This window comes from Clarias gariepinus, chromosome 2, assembly GCF_024256425.1.
Source record: "Clarias gariepinus isolate MV-2021 ecotype Netherlands chromosome 2, CGAR_prim_01v2, whole genome shotgun sequence".
Lineage (NCBI taxonomy): Eukaryota > Metazoa > Chordata > Actinopteri > Siluriformes > Clariidae > Clarias > Clarias gariepinus.
In genome coordinates, this window is record NC_071101.1 from 23,722,501 (window position 1) to 23,739,931 (window position 17,431).

Sequence of the window (17,431 nt, forward strand, 5' to 3'; positions counted from 1 at the left end):
GATACATTGTACCAAACATTTTTCAGAGCTTTGATTTTGTTTTTAAAAATGTTTTGCATCCCCTGAAAGCTGACAAAGAAAAGAACCAAATCGCAAGGTAAGAGCTTTAACTCACTCCCCCAACTTATTTTCACCCCAAGTTCAAAAATACCAAATAAAAGGCTAGAGAGCCTGTTACAACCTGTACATCATTAATGGAGCGCGCGCGTGTGTGCGTGTCTGTGTGTGCGCGTTCAGCAGGCGGCCAAGAAGACTGCACGATAGTGCCTAAAAAGGCAAGACACTAAAGTTTTAAGTTAAACTAAATAAACCTTATATGAAGTTTGTAGTGCCATACCTTATTACAGTAAAACCATTTGCCATTGTCACACAAACACATCAACCCTAAAACCCATTAAATTATCCTTGTGTTCCTGTAAGACAAAATGAGCTTTCAGTGAAAGTTGTTTCATATTACTGCAAGCCACTGTTTCTGAGATCAGTGCTATTTTTCATACCCGTGTTACATGCTAAGACCTTGGGAAATGTTTGCGTATTACAGATGCCTGAGCAAATTTAGCCCTTCTCGTTATTAGGTCTTTTGGTGTTTACATAAGATAATTCCTGACATTACAAACAGTTTACTAGTTTGTTTATTATCACAATTGTCCTGAATTTATTGGTAAACAGTAAACCTTAAATATATAGTTTAAATGTAAATGAATATATAAATAAATATGCTAACAAACCAGGTTTGTTTTATTGAAAAATGGGATGTCCGGTATAAAAATGCTATCTAGAGGAAACAATCATAAGAGCACGGAAATTCTATAAAAATCAACAGGACAGCAAATGTAATACACAAGAATAAAGACATTCATGAATCAACACAACTTGACAATTATGATGATAGTACAGTAGGAAAGAAAATGCGACATCAGAGAAAAGCCAGAGCACAATAACTTATGACAAACTCCTGGATTAGTTTAGTGATAGACAGTATACTTTATTTTCGTGTATGAAACAATAAAAATGCACCTTGTGATTTTTTTTATTAGATACGATCATGACCGAGGTGTTTCACAAACATCCGGGTTAGTTGACAAAGAAACCCGTTGAAAATGTCTCGCTGTTGCATCCGAGGTACAAATAATTTACTCCAGACACGAGGAAGAGAAACTAGCGCCGTCTGAATGCGGCTTTTGGTTATCTCATGATTATGATTTATTGTGAAATAAGTTACAAAACAGTACAACGTTCTGTATGAGGTTTACGAAACCCCCTGCCATGTACGACCTGTCTAAACAAACAACAGCTCACAGCTCTTAGAGTAAACAAAGAAAAGGTAAGCAGTTAAAGTTGGTTATGAGAAAACTAAGTAAAAAGTAAAAGCGGTGAGAGGAAGGGCGTTTCAGGGAGGGAGCAGGTAGAGAGAGAAAAAGAGAGAGAGAGAGACTCACCTGAGCTGGGATACTGCGCGGAGGAGATGGTGGCGTACTGCGAGGAACTGGCAGAGGTGGAGGTGGTCCGCCGGGGCAGCGTGGACTTCTCGGCTAGTCTCATGGCCACCTGCTGCTGGACGCGCTTGGCTCGCGCCGCTTCGTCCGAGTACGCGGCGCCGCCGCCGTGAGGGAGCTGCGTCTCCGGCGGCACGGCGTACGTGCTCACGTTGGAGCTGTTTGGCTGTAGAGCCGAGAGAAAGACACCCTCAGACGCCAAGCTCATGGCGAAACCGTCCGTCCAACTCAGTAAGCGTAAGAGGAAATAAACCCCAAGCTAAACGCGTCGAGTCCTAATGGTGCGTCGTAACGCGTTAACTCAGCATTGGTGCTTCACCTTTCTTGACTATGGCAACGCTAACCAAAGCGACGTCAGAGCTGCTGAAGTGAACTTTGTTCTAACAGATATAAAGAGAGACGTGTGCATGTCGCAGGTAGAATGGGTGGAGTCTGTGGCTGACTCACATGTTACCTGATCCAGGTTGAACTATAAAGCAGAGACTGCAGAAACCTGTTTGTGCCTGTGCCTTTTTGGAACTTTTTGGAAGTTCGATCTAATATGAATTGCCAGCATTACCAGGATTCCTCTCATAATAATAATGCGTAAAAGGTGCGCTTAATGTTATCTATACACAGACAATATGTATATAAAACATATAGTATTGTAGTTCGTGTGATATATATATATATATATATATATATATATATATATATATATATATATATATACGTGTGCGTTCGCGCTCATGTGTGTGTGAGAGAGTTTTGATGGACCAGATGTTCCTCCACAAAGACAGGAATATCTGACAAGTATGATCCTGCTCAGATGTTTAAGTGAACAATTCTGTCAAAGGAAGAGCCTTACAAGAATAGTAATGTACACTGACTTATGAGAAGTAAATATGCATGCATGGTTTTCTAACAAAAATATATAAACCAAAATGTGTTGCCATTGTTATAACTACTGTTTTGTAAATGTGCCTAAGTTAAAATGTCTGATTTTTCACGATGTCTGATTGTTGGTCAATCTGTCTCAGAGACTGCCTTATACCTTTTAGAGCAACAAGTCAACTTGAAAGTCTAAGACAGTCTCCGAGACAGATTGTCCAACACTTTCTAAGAAATGTGAACAAGGTTTATCTATTAATAATACATTAGTAATACTTTGTTCACATTTGTTAGAAATTGAACAAATTGTGGTGCATATACTTTATCATAAAGCTCTCTCCTTTTTACTTCATGTAGGTCTGTGTGCATTCCCCATGCACCTAATATACTGTTTAAAATTTGTTTGCAGTATAAGATTTAAAGTAAGTATTCACAGTGTACATCTTTCAAATGTAAAATTAACTAAACTATGTCATATGCAAATCTCATATGATTTTAAACCTTTAAGTTTATCACATTTTGGATAGCTTTTTGTGTCCCCTTGACCAAGAAATTAAGAATACTGTAAAAACCAAAAAAAAACTAAACTAAACTGTCAACAAAATTTTTTTGTAACTTGTCAGGATGTTTGTTTTGAATAATACCTGGACCAGTGTGGTTCCCATGGACTGGGAAAGTTTAAACTTGTACGAGTGGTAAAATTGTACTTTGTGGTTATCTAAAAATGGCACAACCTAATGTCTATTTTTCAGAGCAAATATTTACACATTCACAAGAAAATGATTTCAAACTGTATATATAAAACTAAAAATGTGCTATTACCTACATAACTAATGCATTTACACACAAAACATTATTTATACTATTTCTATGAAAGAATGTGAATTTTCTGTTGATTTTCAAAGCAATCTATGATCAGTACAGCATATAATAATATATAAAAATTGTTTAAAATAAATTTATATTTTCTTTCTTTTTAGTTATGTTACAGCAACCTGTTATAACTGTTCCAGGAATGAGGACAACTGTAATAAATTGATACCCTAAATTTATACACCGGTTGGGGAAAACATGAACTATACATATGTTTTTATAACAAATTTCTACAGCTTTTGTGTGGTAGTACAAAATATAAACTGTTAATGTTGTTCTGTACTTGGTCTACTTAACAACAAAGCATGTTTATTGACTACATTATTATTATTATTATTATTATTATTATTATTATTATTATTTATTTATTTTTGTATGTTTCATAAGTGAAACTGTCACTTTAAAACAGAATAAATGACTCATAACTAGACGGTGTTTACATATTTTGACAATCTTTGCAATCTAAGTGCATATAGAGATAAAGCGACAGAATCACCAACAGAGAGCGGGATTAGTTCTTTTGGTATTTATAGGTGTGGCACATGGGCTGGCTTGTTGCACTTTTGTCTTCGTTTGTGCCTGTTGTCTCTCCAGTGCCTAGCAACAAAAGTAGCAGTTTTTGTTCCTGCATCAAACCTAGTTTAACCAAGCATTTACTGCAGTACATGCTTTTTTTTTTTTTTTTACTTTCATGGAAACTTAACAAATCTAAACAATTAATAAAGGCATTGCACCACTTCCTTATGTTCTTTTTAATTTTGAACCTTTATTTTAGAAAATATATTTTCAAAATAACATTTTTGTGTATAACTAAGTTTTAACAATTAATTCAAAGATTTAAGGAGATTATTTAACGGAATTTGTCAGTATGCAGAATCCAGCATGCACCTTGCAAGTCATTTTGCACAGGGTTTTCCCTGAATTTGATTGGCAATAGAATTAACAAATATGCTTAATACATCCATAATTGTTTCTGTCACAACTATTTGTAATGTCACAAAAACATTCTTAGCAGAATTCAATATATAAAACAACTGAATATTTAAAATATTTGACCAAATCATTCTACTCACCATTAAGTCACGATATTATATGACAAGATATAAAATCCAGTTATTCAAGACAACTTCTGTCTTACTGTTCTGAGTGCTCTGTGAGAAACAGTCCTCTTCTGAACGTTATTTGAACTGACTACAATTCTGGGAGTGCACAACATATAGGAACAGGAAACTCCCTAGTGAAAGCATGTATTCACTTTAATTATTAAAAAAAGGGGAGAAGAGTGAGAGAGAAAGAGCGATATGACTCAAAGTAGGTGTGAAGGTGTAGCAGTTTTGGGTGTGGCAGGTTGGACTGCAGCCACCTTTACCTCGACTTCACAGAACACCCCCTTCCCCTCCCCCTGCCTATGTATAGAGCCCGATCAGACAGGTGTTAAAAGCAGTCATCACTCAAAGGCTCTTGAACAGGGTGAAAACTGAAGGAAGCCTAAATGACAGTCATGGTATTTACCCTTGCTAAAATGTTTCCAAATTAGTGAATTTTGTTAATCTACTATAATATGTATGGCTAAAGAAGACATTTGTCATGAAGTTGGGTCTGTCTGTACACCTGACTCAGAATTTATTATGCCTTCAGGGAAAGGAGGGCAGCACTGAATGTATCTTAAAGAATTTTGTACTACCTTCTTCCACTTAGTATGTTCAATCACAGATGGTAATAAATTTGATTAATTGAATTTATTTAATATTATCTAATACAAATAACCCAAATCAAAGTTAAAATAAATCATATTTTATACCTTTACAAAGTCTGCTAAATCAACAGATTTTGCTAGTAAATTTTATTTTGGATGAGTTTTAAGGCAATTTATAATAACTGAAACTGTATATTAGTGCTCAGGTATTTTGCCTTGGTCCCACACCTCTATAATGCTCCACTGCCTCATAATCAATGAATATGATCTACTACTAACTGTAGTTCTAATGTTCTTGTTACTGAACAGAGATTTCTGGGCAGAAAAAATATATTATAAGATGCATGAAAATCACTTAAATATTTGGAAACTAAGGTGTTTAGAAACTGCACAGGTAAACAACTGCATCTTACACAAGATGAAAACAACATATGTATTTTCTGAATAGTGTTTGTACATGTTCCTTCACTTTACACAAATTCAATGACAGTATCACTGATGATCAATAATGAGCAAGCTGACACCTCAGACATTACAGTATAACATCAGTCATGACAGCTCAGACATAAGGACCTAGTCATAAAACCATTTACATTGATAAAATGTTTATGGTCTTGACTGATCTCTATGAAGATTATCTCTATGATACCCACAGTACAACTGGGATTCATATGGTCTGTCATATATACTGTAGATAGATGTGTTTTATAATCATAGCAATAAAGGTTCTTTCTTAAGGATCTCAGAGTCTTGTGATACTCCAGGATTAACTTGTTTCTTGTAAAATAGAACAATTTTCTATTTATACATACAAACTTATGTGATCATGACCATCAGTGATGGATCAGATCAGGTGTAGACCAGCAGAGCACCTCCCAACACCTCTCAGATATCAGTTCTTACCAAATCTACACTTCAAATCTATTAAATAATTGTATTATATAAATATTTCTGCACAACGCCGAAATGCAAAATAATTAGGTACTCAGAAATGCACTGTTTTTGCACTGTGACTGGGGTTTAAATCCACATTGAGACATAAAATGCTTACTTCCACGTTTCACTTTTAGGCTTTCAGTTAGGCCTGGCCAGTATGATATCAGAATTTAGTAAAGATTCTTAATTAAGGTATTATTATTATTATTATTATTATTATTATTATTATTATTATTATTGTTGTTGTTGTTGTTGTTGTTTTTGTTGTTGAGACCAGATACTATAGAATCTTTGAATGATCTAGTATTACAAAGAGGCAAAACAAATATATCACTATCATCAGTTCAAGAGCCAAAACTTAGTTTAGGGTATGACTAAATGTTGATCCCTGGCATATTATGACTAACTCTGAATAAAGGAATGAATAATTTTTATTCTCAATCACAACATGTACAGTATTATAACTCAAATACAGAACTACACATTGAGAACAAGCGTAATATAAAAAACTGCTGAAGTGAAAGCTTTCATAATATAAAAAGATACTAACATGAACAACGAGAACAGCAGAGACAGACTCAGTGAGTCAGAGACATCATCACCACAAAAGAGGAAGAAGTAAAAAAACATGCAATGGGTTATGTATTTTTATGATCAGGCTAGCTACTGTAGCAATTAATATTTATGAATTAGATTTACCTAGTTTTGCCAAGGTTTAAACCTTTTAAAACGTTTGGTATTTTGGTAAATAGTACTTTTGTACTTTAGTACATAATATTTTGGTACTTTAGCTTTGATAAAATAGTTAAAGCTAAGTGTTCACCAAAAGAATTTATTAAAGCAAGGGACTGCAAAGTAAGGGAGGGGATTAGCCAGACTTTGCTGTTTCTGGTAAAAGTTTTTTGGTGCTTATTTTACGGTCACTTATAATATTTTATGCTTTACTGTGTTATTACGGTGTAAGGTAGGGTTATTTAATTTATAAAACAATTTGATGCTAATACTAATAATCCCAGATTCCATTCTTTACCAGATACTGGCTGTAGTATCAAGCTGTAAAACCTTGAAAATAACATACTTGCTTTAATAGTATTTTATTACTAATAATATTTTTTTATGGTGAGGAATGTAATGAAACTGATTGAAGTATTATGAACATGTTCTTAAAATGAATTAAACCCAGACTTTTCGCAGTGTCTATCATATTTTGATAAAATGTGACTCCACCCAGTCCCCTCAGGCAAGGGCTGTGTTTATTTAAATTTTTCAAAAAGAGTTGACTCTTTAATCTGGTGTCCCCATCAACTTTGGAAAATGTTTTTATCAGACAAAGTGCATCAAAAGTATTCTCTCTGATTTTATTAACAATACTTTTATTAACAATATGTTTTTAGTATATAACAGTATACTAGTGGGTCAGTAGTGGAAGCTACTGTCTCACTCCACAATTACTTATCAGGCACATCAATAAATATACATATAAATATTAATATAATTATGAATGCAAATGTAAATAAAATTCCTAATTGCTTTTTTCTAGCAACAACTACTGTATGTTCTATGTTACAGATCATATGTATGCTGCAGTAGAGAGACAGTCTTTGTGCGAACATACGTGACACCTCAAGTCAGAGGGTTGGTTTAGCCAGTTTTTCTGCTTATTGATCTGGGCCCTGACAAGTAAAGAATTAACTATGGTATGACAGAGAAGAGAGTGACACCTTCCCAAAAGACCAAAGTTCCATACCATGCTCACAAACCTCTACAAGATGTTTTACAGTATGTTATTGGATTTTTACGCTTTAAATTATTTTCTTACTTGATTTTACCGCTATATAAATGCTAAAATATATTTGTTTATTTTCTACCTAGGGGTAATGGAATGATGCCCATCAACCATTACTCCACCAGGATAATGTGGTTAATGCAAATAAAATTAATTACAGTACTATTTGTTTTTATCATAATAAATGCTGTAAGTTTTTCTTATGGTGTGTATCAATTTTAATTGCACATTATTTTAAAAAGCAGCCAAGCCCGCGTGAAAGTACTTGAGTGTGCACAGTAGTATAGTAAAAGAAAAGAGGAAAAACATGTTTTTACAGGACAGGTAACTCAGCAGAGTGAGAGAGTCTGAGAGAGAAAAACAAACACAAGTTACTATGATAGCACAGATACTGTCATGTGCCACATTACTCAGCTCATCATATAACCATCTTACTGCAGACACCTACTAACTCATGGCTTAACCCAGTGCAATAAATCTGTCCAAAGTTTTCACATTTCTACATATTTAGAAATAGAAGAGTGGTTTCTCCTTAGCGTGGTATAACGCTTAACTCCATAGTATATCATCAATATTTATTTGTTAAGAAGAGTCTATCTGTACCTCCCACAAGTAAAATAATCTGGTACACTAAACAACATTAAGTTGGTCTTTTACATACTGATGTCAATTTTATTTAAATACATTAAGCTGGTAATGTATTTAATTCTACTTTATTAGTTTAAACTAAACATTTGTCCCATTTTTACCATTATTCACCATGATTTATTTTTGTACATTTTTGTACATTTTACCTAAGTAGAAATTTCCCCCTTAAACTTATAGATTTAAAAGAATAAGTTATAGCAAGGTGCCACTAATCATCAACCCTTGATTAATTGATCATCAGCAGGTGTACAGACCTTTATAAAAGTGGGATTTATGACAGTTTGCCGGTCTGGAGCATTCAGGTGTGTAACACCTGAAAAGAAGGAATGAAATAAGCAGTGTTCTTAGAGCTCATCAATTGCTGCTGCACATCAATCTGGAAAGGCTATATACCTTTTTCAAACAATTTTGAGTTCAGTAATCTACACTGAGAAAGATTATTCACAAGTGGAAAACATTTAGAGACAGTTGCCAATCTTCCTAGTAGTGGATGTCCTAGCACATCCACTCCAAGGTCAGCTCATGCAATGCTCAGAGAAATATAAAAAACCCAAAGAGCTACATTTCAGACACTACAGGCCGTTACTGAACATGCTAAATGTTAAAGACTATGAAAACACAATTAGAAAAAGACAGAACAATTACCAGTTGCACTTGTTTTGCAGCCACAAGACATGGGCACCTTGCAGTCATTCAGTTGACAATAAACTGCTCTGCATACCAGAGTACTGTATTTTAGAGGTAAATGTGAGGCTATCTGTCAGCTAAAGCTTCGTAAAAATTACGTCATGACAAGACAACAAGACGATCATACAAAGTAGAAAATCAGAATGGCTTAAAAAAATAAAAGAATCAAAGTTTGGGTCTGGCCAGTCAAAGTCCAGACCTCAACACAACTCAAATGTTGTTATGGGACCTTAAGATTGCTGTGCATAAGTAAATGTCCAAAAATCTCATTGAACTGAAGCATTGTTGTAAAAAAGAACGGGCCTAAATTCCTCCACAGCGATGTAGGAGACTGATAAAGTCATAAAGGAAACAATTCCTCAAAGGTATTGCTACTAAACATGCATCTACAAGCTATTAAATCATGGGGTACTTAGTATTGCCCACATGTTTTTTTTTCTTTTTGGTTATATAAAAAGCAGTTAAAAAGTGTATGCTGTCAACTGACTTAAAGAATATAGCTGAGGTGTGAATAAATGTGATTTTGCGTGCATGGTGCTCTTCAATGAACTGATGTCCTTTCTAGGGAGTATTTCCTTTTTTACACTCAGTATTCCCAGAATAATAATCACCATGTATAATAAGGCATAACTACATTATAGTAAGTTCATTATAGGGACAACCAACATGCAATAACTGATTGCTCATCAGGGAAAATGCTTCAGTTTTCATAAAACAGATATAAAAAAAATTCGGTGTTTCGGGTTTTCAGCTAGGAGGTAGAATGGAAGGATTTTTAAGCCAGTCTGGGTTTCCAATAGTTCTAAGAGGAACAGAAAAACGCTTAAATATTCAGGCTTTTGGCATGAGCATTAACCAGACTTAAAGGATTTGTAAACAAATGGATAAATCGAGAATATAAGCAGGGCAAGAGAGATTACCTGTATGAAATAGTGGTTCCATAAGGTGGGGAATGAGTTTGTTAAGTTTGCAAAATGACATACAGTAGGAGTGGATTATGGAATGAAGAAATGAAACATGACTCATTGTCATGGGAGTGAAAAACTGCCATAGCAGAGACATTTTTAAAATCATAGCGCACATCAATTTATGCTTGAAAGCATGAAAAACTGATATATATCAAAATACTTTGACCGGATGTTGTGTAAATGACATTGGTGTGTACAGTCACTTGCACCTGAAAGCATTAAATGCTTCATTAACAAAGACAGAATACATATGACATCAAAAACTGAGTCATTTGAGTTTAGGTGGCACTCTCCCTTCCTGTGTCATCGCTACACTAGAAAAAAGCTCCATGCATATAATAGCATGATGAGTCACGTCAGCTTTTTTGGCAAAATCAACATAGGGCTGCAGACTTCACAGAACCAGATGGCAAGCCTTGCGGATTAGAAAGTACAGCATTTAGGAATCATTGAATGTCATTTTCCCCCTGGCAGAGGCAAGCCTTTTGAAGGGATGAGCTTTAGAAAAGATGAGAGCAGGTGAGGGTGTGGGAAATGAATCAGTTTCGGCAAAATAATTTATCAGTTTTTTTCATTAGTGAGAAGTGCTCTGCAAGTGGCAGGTCACATATTTGTGACCTAGTGTTAACTGAACCTAGAGAAACAAAAAGTGAATCCTCAGGAAAGTTATTATAACTATGGATCCACTAAACAATTCAAACTCTTGCCCAGTGCCATCATGTGGTGGTCAAAAGAAATATCATGTTTTAATACGCTTCAGGCCTCACTTAGGTGAAGTGCGCAAAAAACATTTGAAAATGTCATCAAATAAATATAATATTTTTAAAAACCTCCATAGCAACACTCGAACATTTTTGCAATTCCTGTCTCTTTAGCCGCTGGTATGTACTGGTGTAAAGGGTCAATGAGCAGCATGAAGTGAAGTGACATTCTTTTTTCTCGTTCTGCAGATGCTCAATGTTGCTTCATGAAATATGTCTAAAATAAAATATTTAAATAAGAAAATAGAGAACTGCTTAGACCTAGTTATCTAACTTGTGGTTGGGCCTAACTGTTTACTTCCTAATTTAAATGCTAGGTATGTGACATCTGTATAACAATGTGTTCCTTTTTTGGCTTGCCCTGCAAATAATTAAGGGGGTTCATTTTCAGGAAACTTTTTACTACAACAAAAAAGCGTGAAAATTATGTTAAAAATGATAATTACGCTTCTTGTCTATAATTATTTTTACTCTAAACACTGACTTGTAAAACTGGCATCCTTATATTTACAACTAGTTACAGATACGGTATTAGGATGTCTTTGGGTTCGTTTATAATAGGGTTAAAGTTTTTTCTTAATTAATAAAACAAAATCACCAACACTTGCCACATTTCTGAAATCATCAAGGCGCTTAATAAAAATATTTCCATCACATTTTTAAGATGCATGGCTTACTTTTGGTCATTTCCCTGCTTCTGTTGATGTTTTACAAAATTACCCTATAATACATATAAAACACATGCAGTAATTCACTCCACTACTGTAGTTTAAGATTGTACTGGTTAACCTAAACTATGCTATTCTAAGTCATGTTCTAACCTTTCAGATATCTTAAAGATGATTATATTATAAACATCTGCAAATGAATTGGACTAATATTGTCCAATACTGTAGTACAAATTATGTAATATGCACAATATGCAGCATGAATATATAATGTAGCCTATAATAATCATGGTAATTACATAATCTTATAAATACAAATATGTCCATCTATTATAAATGAGTTTTCTTTTTGTTGTTTGACTGCTATTATTATTATATGTACCATATTGTACCTTATGGTGTCATATAATCTACACTACCAGTCAAAAGTTTGGAAATCTAATTAAATTCAATAACATGACATTATCTCCAATTTTATTTTTAATCCAAAATGCGGTCACTTGGTAGACTCTAAATGAACATATCCTCTACAGCAGAAGTAAGTCATAGTGTCGATTTTCTGGGTGTTGCTTGGTGTTTTTTTGCAGCCACAATTGAAGATACTGTTATTAGTTCTTGCATTTTTCCGGATGGACTGACCTTCACCTCTTAAAGTAGTGATGGAGTTTTTTTTCTCTTTGCTTCTCTTTGCTCTCTGTTATTTCATAGTTTTGATTTGTACAGTATTGTTCTACAACGTAGTCCAAACTGGTACTAACAGTGCCTAACATTGCCTCGGATTATAGTTGTTTAAGAGGAGCGCTGGACCCTTTTCCTCAAAATTACAATATTGTAATATTTTGTTACAAAAACAAGAACAACAAACAAACTTTTTCAAATGAATAAATGAATGAATGAATACATAAGTAAATAAATTATTTTTTTCTAACAAGTCTAGCCAAATGACCTGAAAGCCAAATGTAATAAACAAAACAAAAGTGATTAAACTTAAGTTAAAAATTAAATTTTTAAGACTAGTGCTTTGCTAAATTCTTTGTAAATGTACAGGTTTGAGGCATGAAGTTTTTAGATTAAAAGGCAAATTTTCAATAAACCTAGGATTGAGTAAACAAAAACAAGAACAGCAAACAAATTCCAATTGCAAATCATTTTTTTTGCAGATAATAAATAAATAAATGAGGAAAAAATTTTAATTTTTGAACAAGTTTATCCTTATGACCTGCAGGAAGGTAATAAACAAAATAAAACAAAAACAAAAAATGCAACACCAGTGCATTGCTGAATTCCTTGTAGATGCACAGGTTTAAGGCACAAAGTTGGTCACAAAGAGCATCTAGTCCCATCTACACAGCCTGGCTTTTATGTAATTACATACATTTCATTAGTTTTTTTTTTTTATACTTCACAAGTAAACACTCTTATGCAGCTTTTCTGTATCAGGAAAGCAAAAGCAAAAAAATGCATTTTTTACATATTCAGTTTTACCTTTAACTTAGTGCTTCCAAAGTGCACATTTTAATCCAAAATACTTAACTTAAGCATTATTTATATTTTTCCTTTTCCGGATAATGTGAGTGTGCTGACAGGTGACGCTGTGCTAAGAGCATAGTTAGTGTGGGGATTCCTGAGAGGTATGCTGTTTCTATTGATATCTTTAGTGCTAAACCCTTGTACTAAAATGTAAATGTTTTTCTTTCTGAAGGGTAATTTCCTAAAAAAAACCCATCAAGGAACAGGTTGTACTTTTGCTACATGTAAACGGAATTACTGATGCAATGAAACCACAAACAAGCCTAACCCCTTTTCCCATTCATCTCCACCCCTTTTGTTAAACCTGCCTTCCTGAAAAGAAAGGTAGAGATGAACCAACTGGGGGTGAAAACTAATCACATTTATTGCAAGTCATAATTTGATTAAGTTTCTGTATACTTTCTATAGAAATACACCTAAAAGAAGTTCACCTAAACTGCACTTGTTTTAAAAAACAGGTTTGGAGTCCTTTAGTCAGCTGGTATACCAAGATTATAACTTAGTAAGTAAATATACTCAGGGTGACACCTTGACAATTAGTTATAAGGCATAATAATAATAAAAAAACAGTACAACTGTTTACTGTAGGCCTTTATTAACTACATGTGATGTTAAGTTTACTTTTTATACCTTTATGCAGTATTATGTAAATAAGACAGAAATTGAAGACTTCCCACAGTTTCCATTTAGAGGGCTTTTGCTAAACACTAAGGCATTATTTACCAGTACAGTAAATGCTATATTGAAGACTCTGGTAAATACATTTTTATTTCATTATGTGATCTTATTCACCAGTAACGACTGGCATGTAAAATCGACATTCACTGGCACATTGTGGATGATCCTTCTTTTCCTTACAAAAGCCACAGTTATCCTGATTTAAGCAATAAGGTACAGTATGTCACTTCTGGACAAAAGCTTCCTAAAGGTAAGGGGTCATGAAATGGAACACAGCATTTGTAATTTATTCTGACGATGTTTACTTCATCAAAATGTAGAATTTTCCAAAGAACAGATATAACTTCTCAACTTCTAAAAGTTCTTTTTATGATTTATGCTGAATCTAATGAACAGAAAGGCAAGTTTAAAATACTTAAGCCTGAAATTTGCTTAAACATCAACAAAAGTCAAACACCAAACTGGGTTTTGAAGTTTGAACATTTAATTTTTGTCTGCATATTCAATGTAGTTATGGTTTAAAGTGTAAAAAATGCTCTTTTTCAATTTTTTTTTTAAATGTATCATGATTTGTTTAGATTATTTGTTTGTTTATAATTTGATGCACTTTAAATTTATAAGTGAAATTAGACAGTTTAATGTACAGAAGTTTAAAATACAGATGTCAGAATATTGTTAACAGCAGTAATCAGATAGTTGTTTATATATGTGTTGTTTATATATGTGTTGTTTATATATGTTGTATTATAATATGTGACCATATTCTAATTTCACAATTTGTAAAATCTCATTGATACTGTCATTTAATTATACTGTTATTTCTGATTTAGGGAGCCTTTCACTCTGTGACTCACGTTTACATGCAGTCAGATGTGAGGAGGGTGATCGTTCGCGCAAGGTCCCGAGGAATCAGGGTGGTGCCAGAGTTTGATTCCCCAGGACACACTGAATCATGGGGTTAAGGTATGACACATGCATTCATGCAGGTTGTGTGATTTTTTTTATTACAAACTTGGCATGAATTTAGTAAATTGTCATAAAACTATTTTTATTTTAGACTGGCTTCACAGCATCTAAATAAAGTTTCATTGTCATTACCCCTTGTGTTCTTTCAGGGCAGCCAGACCTGCTGACGCCCTGTTACAGAAGAATTGTTCCCACTGGGACATTTGGCTCGATCAACCCAATGTTGAGATCCAATTACCAGTTCATGAGTAGCCTCTTGAAAGAGGTAACCTCTGTATTTCCTGACTCTTTTGTTCATCTTGGAGGCGATGATGTTGACATTAAATGCTGGTAAAAAGCTGCAAAATTTGCACTTTTGTTTGAGTATTTTGTTTAATGCAGAAAAAGTTATCATTGAACTTCCCTGTGGTTTTTAATAGGAAATCAAATTCTAGTGTGCAGGCATTTATAGGAAAAACGGGCTTTGGAGATGATTAAACCAAACTAGAGTCTTACATGGAAAGGTAAATGATGAGAAAGAGAACAGTACTGGGATTGTAACTTTTTCCAGATTACTTCCTTAATACGATATAGAAAGATGACATGAAAAACAACTTTTACATTTTTAAAATCTACTATTTATATAGTACTTAATATGAACTGTAATTAATCTACAGTATTTGATTAAAGTATTATGAACATCAAAGCCAGCTTTTAACAAGACCTCCATCGTTTGACAGGCTGTTTTCGATTATCACAAGCAGGTAAGTTCTTCAGTCCCTGGTTTCTACCTTAAAGGTTCTCACTATTTATATATTTTAGAATGCAAGCAAAGTACTTTGATCTCCTCCCCACTAGTCTAATGGGATCGAGTGAATATGTACACTGCATATATTCAAGAGAAGGGCCCAATATGTGGTGGAGGTGTGGAAAAGAAGATGCTACTTGTATAAGATGAAGGTCATTTTGGGGGCACCAATCTATCTGGACCTGCCAGGACTCACACACGACTGGGCTCGGTTCTACAATGTGCATCCTCTCCTTTAGGAGTCAGGCATTATGTGCAGAGTGGTCTGTGTGACTGTTGTGGCGTGTTGTGTATTACTTATGCAATGCACTTTCTGTTTAATCTGTGTGCTTTGTGTTTAATTATTTGAACCATGTTGCCAGGATTTCTCACATCCTGGTGACAATGGCATTCCCTCATTTTCACAGGTGTTCGCTAGTCCCTGGGAACTTATTGGAGAAAACCAAAGTGGAGTGAGGATAATGGGCTTGGTGGACATCGGTTTATATATGTAATTTCATTTTATTGCCACAAGGTGCCTGCAAAGAGTCAACTTTAATCATGCTTTTAAAAACATTATCATGTTATAATATACCACATACCTATTTTTAGCATATTTTAGCTCATAAGAGCCCGGACTCATTTTTACTAGGCACATTGTGCAGGATTGTAACACTGCCCAGGCAGACCACATCGAACACATCACAATGAAATGAAAAACATCACATGTGATTTTCTCTGACAATTGTTGTGTTAAAAGCCTCATGAGTCACACTTGCTCCTTATCTATTTTCGTGCAAAACCCAGGAGTCCATCTGAAAACGGGTATGTCATGTAATATGTTGCTTTATTTACAGGCATGCAAATATTTTATTACTCACTCATCTTCTATACCACTTTATCCTGTATTCAGGGTCGTGGGGACCTAGAGCCTATCCCAGGAGGCTTAGGGCAATAGGCAGGATGCACCCTGGACAGGACCCACCGCAAAGCACACACGCATACACACACTACGGGCAATTTGGGAAAGCCAATTAGCCTAACCTGCATATCTTTGGACAGTGGGAGGAAACCCACCAAGCACGGGGAGAACATGCAAACTTCTTGCATACAGAGACGAGAATTGAACCTGCACCCTGGAGATGCAAGGCGCCAGTGCTAACCACTACACCACCATTAATAAATTATAATTTTTTTTCTGTTATGTTTACGGAAATAGTAAATAATTTTTACATAATGCACTGATACTGATAGTTATTTAAAACAAAAACATGATTGAAAAAATATAAAATTCCATAATTATTAATTACATTACTGTATTGGCTCTCACTTCTTTCCATACACAGTACAAAAAAGCTGTGCATATTGTAGTGGATGTTTATGTTTAGTTACTTTTCTACATACCCACTCATATTTTTAGATTAAGCATAGTGAGAAAACTCAAATCACAGAATCCTAATGTCAATCAGTGTCAATTTAGAGGGGGTCAGTAAAATATGAGGTGGTGAGAGTGCTTATGACAGGCCCGGAAAGACCTTCCCATTTGGAACTAGACCCAAACATGACTATATTTGTCCATAGATTACATGGATCAAAACAAGAGCTGGAGAAAATCCTATACATATGAATATTGCTTAACGTCTGGACTTAAAAAAAAAATTTTGTTGCCCGGACCACAATATGGAAATTCCTTTTTTAGAAAAGTCAAGGACACATACATGTATGTAATCAAATATAAAAAAAAAAAAAGATTTTAAAACTGGTGTTCACAGTAAACATGTTCCTTAATCAGTGTTCTTTCCCCCATTCATCCAGTCTTTGTATGTTCCATAACCTAATGGACTGTCTCAGCCACAGTTCTGGGTAGCCCCCAATAAACCTCTCTATGCCCTGTTCAGCAGTAATGTAGTTGTTTAACGTAATTCCCAATAATATTTAATTTACTTGCTAAATGAGCTTACATGGTATTGATCTTTACTTAGACGATTGATTTTCTCATTGCTGGGATTATAATGCTGACAGCAGATGGCAGGAATTGGCTAATCCTACAAGACCTAACGTTCCCTGAACCCTCCTCAAACCACCCTCCTGCTGGCCACTTG

The 17,431-nt window shown here is 34.6% G+C and overlaps 2 protein-coding genes across 3 annotated transcripts in view; one reads left to right on the forward strand and one right to left on the reverse strand.

The window, feature by feature from the left end:
• Positions 1-4,434, reverse strand: part of pkp3a (plakophilin 3a) — a 16,663-nt gene extending 12,229 nt beyond the window's left edge. Inside the window, exons 1-2 of one of the 2 annotated variants that reach the window (XM_053482557.1) lie at positions 4,313-4,434; positions 1,440-1,662 (exon numbers count right to left, since the gene is read on the reverse strand). In XM_053482557.1, the coding sequence (XP_053338532.1) occupies positions 1,440-1,662; positions 4,313-4,315 (226 nt within the window). In that variant the 5' untranslated portion in view covers positions 4,316-4,434. Of the gene's footprint in view, positions 1-1,439; positions 1,858-4,312 lie in introns of those variants that run through there. The other variant, XM_053482550.1, reaches the window with a different exon arrangement.
• Positions 4,435-10,453: 6,019 nt separating this feature from the next.
• Positions 10,454-15,589, forward strand: hexa (hexosaminidase A (alpha polypeptide)). The gene is given in 11 exon segments (XM_053510728.1): positions 10,454-10,479; positions 12,929-13,020; positions 13,378-13,421; positions 13,560-13,673; positions 13,715-13,810; positions 14,428-14,560; positions 14,713-14,893; positions 14,983-15,066; positions 15,233-15,251; positions 15,253-15,306; positions 15,443-15,589. Coding segments are annotated over 11 exon segments (990 nt in total).
• The last annotated feature ends 1,842 nt before the right edge of the window (positions 15,590-17,431 follow it).